The sequence below is a fragment of the Glycine soja genome, chromosome 7 (assembly GCF_004193775.1).
Source record: "Glycine soja cultivar W05 chromosome 7, ASM419377v2, whole genome shotgun sequence".
In the NCBI taxonomy this organism is placed as follows: domain Eukaryota; kingdom Viridiplantae; phylum Streptophyta; class Magnoliopsida; order Fabales; family Fabaceae; genus Glycine; species Glycine soja.
The window spans coordinates 45,292,475-45,301,371 of NC_041008.1; the positions used below are offsets into that span (position 1 = coordinate 45,292,475).

At 35.5% G+C, this 8,897-nt stretch overlaps 1 protein-coding gene across 1 annotated transcript; it reads right to left on the bottom strand.

Moving 5' to 3' along the window:
* Nucleotides 1–4,932: 4,932 nt before the first annotated feature.
* Nucleotides 4,933–6,569, bottom strand: LOC114420106 (S-adenosylmethionine decarboxylase proenzyme 4-like). The gene has a single exon (XM_028385967.1). The coding sequence runs from the start codon at nt 6,342–6,344 to the stop codon at nt 5,304–5,306; it is 1,041 nt and encodes a 346-aa protein (XP_028241768.1). The 5' UTR covers nt 6,345–6,569; the 3' UTR covers nt 4,933–5,303.
* Nucleotides 6,570–8,897: the final 2,328 nt, after the last annotated feature.

The window sequence follows — 8,897 nt, forward strand, 5'->3', positions numbered from 1 at the left end:
TTTGCACAATCAATTTTTTAATTAATTATCAAACACCAGAAAGGGACAACGCTAATTTCCCTTTACATATCAATTAAATAATACCTGGCGGAAAAATTATATCAAGAGAAATAGGTTTAGGAAGAAAGAAAAAAACAATGAACGAGAGATATATAATTAATGACGTGATAAAAAAATAAAAAGAAAATAATAAAAAAGGTAAGAAAAGTAAAATGTATAAATCTCAATAATGTTAATTATACTAATAATAATATCATTTTTTTTGGCTCAGTTTAAGACGGAACAGGAATTTTCTAAAATTAAAAATGCAAATTTTTTGAATTGGATTAAAATTAAAAAACACAGTGTAATAATTTATACAGTAATCTAATAATAAATTATTATTTAATATAACTATATTTATTTTTATTGATTAAAATTAAACTCTTTGTGCATAAATAATTTGGGATTTAATATATATTTTTCATATATTGCATTAGCATCCTTCAATTTTCATAATATAATATACTTAAAAATATAAATATAAATAATATTTATTTATAATATGTCTTTTAAAAATTATATAAGCATATATAATCGCGATTTGATGGATATAATGGGTGTTTTGGAGGATTTTTACTTCTCCCATGAACTTGGACCAATCCAAAAAGGCTTTTGAGTGGGACCTTAACAAAAGAGGGAGTTGCTATGGATCTCATTCTCATTGTTGTCCATAGTCCATCCCTATCAAAGGTTGACATATTTTTTTTTATTTTCAAAATGTCTTTCCCACATGATCATGGTTATGTTGTAGGTCATGTAACATTGATTTGTACTCCTTTGACACAACAAAATCATATTTCTTTTTTATATTTTTTGTCACCCTAAATAATACAATAAAATTATGATTTTGATATTATTTTTTGACACCCACAAATAGCACAAAATCATGGTTTTGTTGCTATTTTTTGCCACCCCCTAAACAGGGCAACATAGTCATGGATTTTGTTGCATAATCATGATTCTGTTATAATGTTTTTTAAATTAAAAAAATTGATGTTTTTTACTAAACACTGTAATAATTGTTTGAACGCTACAATAATTGAATTAACATTGTTGTTTTTATATGTGTTGACTGAACACTACTTTTTTTCTAGTCTGCATATTGATCGTATTAAATATACGCGTATTCTAAACCATTTATTTTGTTGGTGCAATCTCAACCATTGTTATAGTTCACAAAAGAATAATAGATCTTCTAATATAATAACAATAAAGGTTTGATGCAACTCAACACTTGTTGATATTCACCATATTGCTTAAAATATGAAGAATGTATCTATTGTTGTGTATTGCGATGGTAACATTATTTCATCATCTCAAGGAGTATTGTTTGAATATTCTAGTGGTCTTAAAGTCGTTAGAATAAGTGAAGATATGTCACTTAATACTTTAAGGAAAATAATTATGGACATCATTGGAGGTAGCAAAATTTTACTTGACCTTTCTTACCGTCAATCTATTTATTACATACAAGTATGATGTAGGAAAAATATTTTTCATCTTTTGGAAATTTAGTAGCAAAGGTTCAGTTAAGTTGCATGTAACGTTTGGTCGATCACCAGATGAAATCCTTGCCCTGATGTGTAAACCAAGAAAACCAAGATCTTTTGATAAGATCATTGCTTTGATGCATGATAAATTAGTGAAGTCATACTTTTACTTTATAAAACTTGTACGGTGGTTTTTTTTGTAAGAAAAGTCTATATCAGTACTTCTTAATTGTTGATGTATGTTTTGTGATTCAAATGAAGACACCAATGTTGTTACATTATTGGACATGTGTTGTCAAAATAGTTGATGAACACAAAAAAGATAATTCAACCCCAACATAAACTTAAAAAAAATACAACATAAACAAAATTGTACATACTACATCAAAACATAAAAAGAAGATAACAACATGTCCAATACAATGATCAACCCCCTCTTCCACCCTTCTTTGCCTCCATCATTATCGGCCTTCTTCTTGGATCTCTGTGTGTCTCAGTTGCACCCAACTGTTAAACCCTCATACAAAATTTTCAAAGTTTGTTATACGAGTAGATAATGATTCATACCCTTTGGTACAACTCTAAGGTCTAGCAGGCTCTACCTAGCTCCTAACACCATCTAGAACCGATCCTCAATAACAACAATTACAATTAATAATTATTTTTCCAGTGACAATTTAGAAAAAAAATTCAATTTGCATTACTTGGCAAGAATAGGTATCCACCTGATACATAGTCTGCCAATGATTGCCTAAATTATTGCTATCATGGGATGCGGGATAAACATAGAAGACTGCGTGGTGCTCGTTCCTCCACTGGTGGAATGACATAAGGGTGTGAATACTTATAAAACCAAGGCAGATAGTTAGAGGTGCAAGCCCAAGGATCCCCAGGTGGCACTACATCGTCTGGGGGAATGATATGTTGTTGCCACTTCACCCACGCCTAATCACAAAGCTGATATGTATGACATGGAGGTGATTGACGTGGAATTGTCTGTACATAACCAAACTGCCTCAATACCCTTTTTTGAGAGATAAGGCCTCACGTTAGTTTTGCATCTAATGAAGCTAAAGTAAAGTGTTTGCTTTGTGAAGGGCCTTACATGCTTGTGCTCCTCATATGGTCACTAGATGACAACATTCATCTTTAGCTCATCCAAATTTCTCCTTGACCGGTAAGGCACACCCGATACCTCTCAATGAATTCCATCTAGTGGCTAAAGGGTCTCATCACTGTAATCCCCCGGCTCTGAGTAACTAACACTAGAAAGATGCTCAAACACTCATGCATGTAAAAATCAAATTTCGTTTAAGTACAATAATAAAAAATATTAATAAAAATAATTACAATACCAAAATAACTTTGTTACCATGAGTAACGCCATATAATCTCCACATTGCTTGCTATCATACAAGCTCACATAGGAGAAATGATCATGGAGGTACGCCAATGCAACTACTCCCATGCGTACTCGTGGCAAGCAATCAGGTTGTTGAGGTACTAGAGGTAGATGACATGAACGTGAGTCAAGCTCTTGGTAAATATCGTACTACCGATCAAGTGCAAGAGATAAGTCGCGGTAGCCCAAATATAGGAGCTTAATTCAACATATCTCTTATATAGATATGCTAGTCATGTCAACCTTACCTTGACACTTGCGTTTGTTGCTGCCTTAGCCTTTATCTCTGTTAGAATGCTGAGATGAGTCATCAACAAGACCGTCACCGTGTCTCTGTTAAAGGTCGAGGAGACATAATCAATGATTCTGTATGTCATAGGCAAGTGTAACAAACGAGACACATCATCCAAAGTGATGATCATCTTTCCGACAAGCAGGAGGCATGGAAGGAAGATGGTTCTCTGTTTGTGTGATGAATGAGGTGTTTCTTTTTATCCATATGGCACATATTTGTTTGATGAGCCAGAGACTCTTGAATTTTCTTTCTTGACCGTTCTTGAATTTGGCCCACTCTGTTTGTAGAAGAAAAAACATGGGGGAAAGCCTAGGTTGTTGAAATTCTTTTTCATCCTAGTATTCTATAAAATATTGTGTTTGAGATGTGTGTGTTGGTATTTATCAGCATAATGCATATTGTATATTTGCATGATGCATTTATCTGCATAATGCATATTGTGAACTACATAAGTTTTTATTTGTTGAACACATACATTGTGCGCTCCATAAGGCATCCTGAGAGTCACGTTTATGTTTCCACACAAACGACATTTGAGGAGCTTTCGAGGTGAGAACCGAATTCGGAAAAAAAAGAACATGACTGAAGGAACTAAATTGATATATTTTAAATTGTAAAGACTAAAATGAAAAATATTTACAATTACATAAAACAAAAACATATTTAAACACTATTTTATTTAAGTATCTGGCTTTTTAACCGATGATTTAAGGACCTCATAAGCTGTTGTTTGTAGATATATTCACCCCTAATTTGTCTCCAAAGCAAAGGCCAATTGATTTATAGCATACTTGGATACCATTAAAATTATGTGTTGCTTTACATTTACCGTAAAATCAAAATTGATTTTTATTCACCTAACCATCATCCCAAGCATTCTGTTAGTTTAATAATGTTATATTACAGAATGTGTAATATTTAAATTATATACCGTTAATTCATTGAATTGTATTTGTGCCTTTCAGGCTTTCATTGAGTAACTTCAAACTTGTATTATAACAAACAGGTATACTTATGAAACTTTTTCGTAGGATCTCCTAGTTTATAAAAGGGGAACCATGAATTCGGAGCATATTATTGTGGTTTCTGTACTTGTCTCCTACTTTTATTGTCTATTTGCCTTCTATATGGCATGCAATTGTGGCCACATGCACTTGAAGTTTCATAACGCTCAGGAAGTGCCACCACCATCGCACCAGCCTTTGTTACTTGCTAGACCTTAAATCTACATAATACATAAGTAGCTCTGTTAACTTAGAATAATATAATATATGTCTTTATTGTAATGAGAAATGTTTTCTAAGAATACAGACACCGGCTTCTATAATATTATTTGTTTGAGATTTATTGAAACTTGCTTATCTTATACGGAAGGTAGTCAGACAAATTTTCCAAAATTAGTTATTGACAAAGTTGAAGAATCCTCCGTAATTAAAAAAAATAATGACAAAAGCCATAAAAAAAAAAGTGATACCATAGGAGAACGCAACTTTATTACGTATAATTCTGGTAATGCCTCATGCACCTACGCTCTTTTTGATTGCTGAGCTCCAGGAACATATATAGTGTAGCAGAGCACATAGAAATGATAAATATACACAACTAGTTTAAAAAAATTGTAGCAAAAAAGTGTGATTTTGTTCTTTAATACTCTATAAACAAAGCATAAAAGACAAGAGAGGAAAATGGAAAAAGGGAGGGGAGGAAACAAAAGAAAGAAAGTTGAATATAAACCTCAAACAAGAGCACTTTTACACCCACTACACATCTCCAAAAATCTTAGGCGTGACAAGCCTAAGTGGGGTGCATTATGATGATCCTCCCAGTATCCCAACCTTCCCCACTCTCCCCCTTAGCTTAGCTTACCTTCCTTTTTGATAATATTCCAAAGATGAATTAATCCCTCCTCCATCTCCATCCTCTTCTACTTACCACCCACATTCATCATCCTTCACAACCAATCACATTCTGCCACGTCACCACCCCCCCTACAATTTTCAACTAACTCTAACTTCCTACCTATTATATCTTTTATCCACCCGCCGCCGCTCTGCTTTATTTTATTTCTCCGGCTTTAAACATTTTTCCGGCGAGGAGTGAACGTTTGAAACACGACTGTACCCGCGTTGGGGAACTTGTCCATTGCGCAACTCCTACATTTCAAGCCGAGAGGCTCCACCGCGCCAGCCATCTGCGTCCACATGATGTCGTTGCTGAAGCCATTGCACGTGGTCGATATTGACATAGTCCCAGGACGGAAAATCTGAACCACCTTCCTCAACACGTGTCCTATGTTGCCGTTGACGGATCCCACGCACTCGAAGCTCGCGTAGCTGAAACCGTCCTCCGGAGTCACGTGGATGGTGGAGTACCAGTCCCCGTCCATGCCATTCATCGAATACCCACACGGGTCGAACGCGAAGTCGCAGATAAGTGCCTCCGGGTTGATTTCGTTGATTCCGGTGAGCTCCGTCATCTCCTTCCCTGCAGAGTCGCCGGTTTTTTCGTCTTCCGGTCGCCGGAAAAACTTGCGTGCCAGGATGGGGTCCAGCTCGGTCATGCAGATCTCCATGGTGAATAACTCATGATCATAAGGCGTGGGAGTGTGTGTGTGTATGTTATTATCATTGGCAGTGAAAACGTGCCATGAGTGAGAGGAGGATTTGGAGGGCATGATGGAGGCTTTTCTGAAGCAGAGGCTTGAAGGGATGGTGTCTTGCAAGTAGGTGACTTCGTCCTTGAAGCTAGTGTGAGGGAAAGGTTGTGCTTTGGGGAAGATGAAGCTTCCTCTGGTGTAGCGGCAAGAGGAGAGGGTTAGGCCTAAGTGGTGAGCGTAGTGGATCAAGGGAAGAATGGATTTCAGAAGCTGGGTTGTGCCACAAGTTTTGATGATGATCTTTGTTGGGTAAACAAAGAGGCTTGATTCTGATAACACGTAGGCATCAAAGTATGAGTTGCCAACTGCGGAAACCACAGTGCATTGGACTGCTTCAAGGACTTGTTCTAGTGACTCAAACTCAAGCTTCCTTATACCAAGTGGGAACATGGCTGGATCATCGCCAAAGAAATGAAGCTCCAATCTTTTCTCAAACCCTTCAAAACCTGAGACAGCCATTTGGGATTTTGGATGTGTGTTAGGAGGAAGGGGATGTAACAGAGGAAAGAAAAGATAGTAGCAGCTAAGGAAAGGGAAGTTTGAGAGTGGAAGGTTGAGGTTGAGGTGAGAGAAAGGATTGGGGGGTCAATGGGATTTATAGGTGTGTGCGAATCAGAATGAGAGTGTGTAGGATGTAGTAGTGACTAGTGAGGGTATTTGGAAGAAAGCATGCGGCTGATGGAACCAAGAATCATGATTGTAGGCATAATGAAGTGAATAGGATGATGATGTGCTACAATTTGTTGTTAAGTTTTTTTAGTGCAATCTTCTCTTCCTTCCGGGAAAGCAACAGGCAACGGAATTTAAGCCCACGCTTACCATTTTTTTGCTCCTTTGTCACTTACTACTATTCTATCTCTCTATTCTCCACTAACAGCTCTCACTGTTCTAGATTTCTAGTTCTCCCTCTAGCTAGTTACCAATAGTACATAGCAACAGTGCCTTTTCTGTCTTTTCTTTCTCCCAAATAGATTTAGGATTCAATTAAAATAATTTAAAGATGCTCAATCATCACTTCAAACAGTTCTTCAACTTACTTGCTCATGATATATTAGTCTAAATTATTACCAATTAACTGGCTTTTTAGTGGTTTAAGAAAAAGTTAATTTTTTAAAGGTTGTTTTTTTATACATTTTGGGCTTTCTGGTGTGTAAAGTTAGTTCTCTTTCCTGTTATTAAGAATTTTATCTAGGGGGAAATTTAATTAAATTTGAAGGTTAAGGGGGCCCTGTATTGGCTATAATAATTGGTTGAAGTGATGCAGGGAAATGTCAAGCATAACTGCATTGAAACCACATGATAAAGTTCTTTTCAAAATGACAAAGCAAATTTAGTAAGTGTTCTAGATCATGGTCATTCAAAGGAATTTGGATTCATGAGTCAAAATTCAGCATTCAAACATACTATTTGAATGATAGTTCCAATAAAATTGAAACATAATCATAAACATTTGTAGATGATGTATTGTAGTTCTGCAGGACAATTATTATTGGCTCTGTAGAGGTAATAGATCATTCTAATTAGAACTACATTACTAGCAGAAGAGGTTAAAAACACAGCATAACTCTGTTAAATTGAAACCAAAAAGTGAAATTGGAATTAAAAGTACCAATCACTTGGGGACTTTGTTTGATATGAGCACACCCTAGCTAGTACCGATAAATATAATGGTTACTGCATAATGGAAAGGTGAAAACATCTCAGATGATGGAGACAACATTGTCTATTCCTAGGAGAGCAGGCGTTAATTAACAAAAAACTTGACGTGCCCAAAATGTCATCCACATTTGGGGTTAGAATTATAATTATTATTATTATTATGCAAAAGATAAAAAAAAGAAAAAAGAAAGGAAAGAAGAAAAAAACAAAAGGAATCAGGCGTGACATGCAAATAATGAGAATATCCTTGAATGAGGGAGGCCCGTACGTGAAATGAAAAGGCACTCACATCATTTTTATTCTTCATGCAATTTCATGTAGCTAAGTGGCATTATCATTATTTTATCTATTTTATCAACTTGTTTTCTGTATTTATCAAGCATGCATGCAACCATATCAGCATCGAAATTAAAAAAAAAAAAAAGGATTCTCTGTATCCTCCAAGTGATCGATTTCAAAAAGCGTGAGATATAAAAAACAATTGCTGTTCTTTAACTTTTTTAATATTCTGGTAATTTATGTTACTATATCATGGGATACATCTGATTCTAGCAGTTTTTTTTTTTAATTCTTATTGTTTTCTGTTAGACACAGCTTACAAATGCTGTTCAGTTTGTAATTTTTTTTTTCTTTTTCTGACCAACCCCAATTCAATTATAATAACTCTCTTCCAATTTGGGCGGACATTAAGTTGATTTGGATCATAATGTTTAACTAGTTTGATTAGGGAGGAACAGTAATTGCGAAGTAAAAGGGAGTAATTAGTACTTTATGATCTTTTAGAGGAAGTTTTGCTAGCCGCTCTCAGCCTATACCTAAAACTATCTTCCTCATCATGCAAGTGGTCTCCTTAACTTCCAATTTAAGAGTATTGTCAAGATTATAGTTTCAATTATTCAGCATAATCACTACCGCAGAAGCCAAGCTCTCCTCAATTAGTATAAAGATAAGTAGCAAGAGTTAATTATTTTAAAAAGAAAAGAAAATATACAAAAAACTTGTACACTAGAACCAAATGGTAGGAGAGGAATGAATAAACAAAAGTTGGCAGTAAAAAGGAGTAGAGAAAGGTTGGGGGAAGGCAAGGCAATGATGAAAATTTGTGAGTTCAGAATCAAAATTCAGTTTTGAGAGGTAGAAATGATGCAGAATGTATGGCCTCATGAATAAAATTTATGGGTGTGGCTGGCAGCCTCCATTATGACCACAATCCACCTCTTGGTAATGCACGCGCACCACCAAACTCAAACACTATCTCCTAAGCCCACACACTTTCATACTCTCACTCTCACGCAATGTAGCCAACCCCAACATACCAACACACGCTTTACATTACAATTTTGCATATACAGT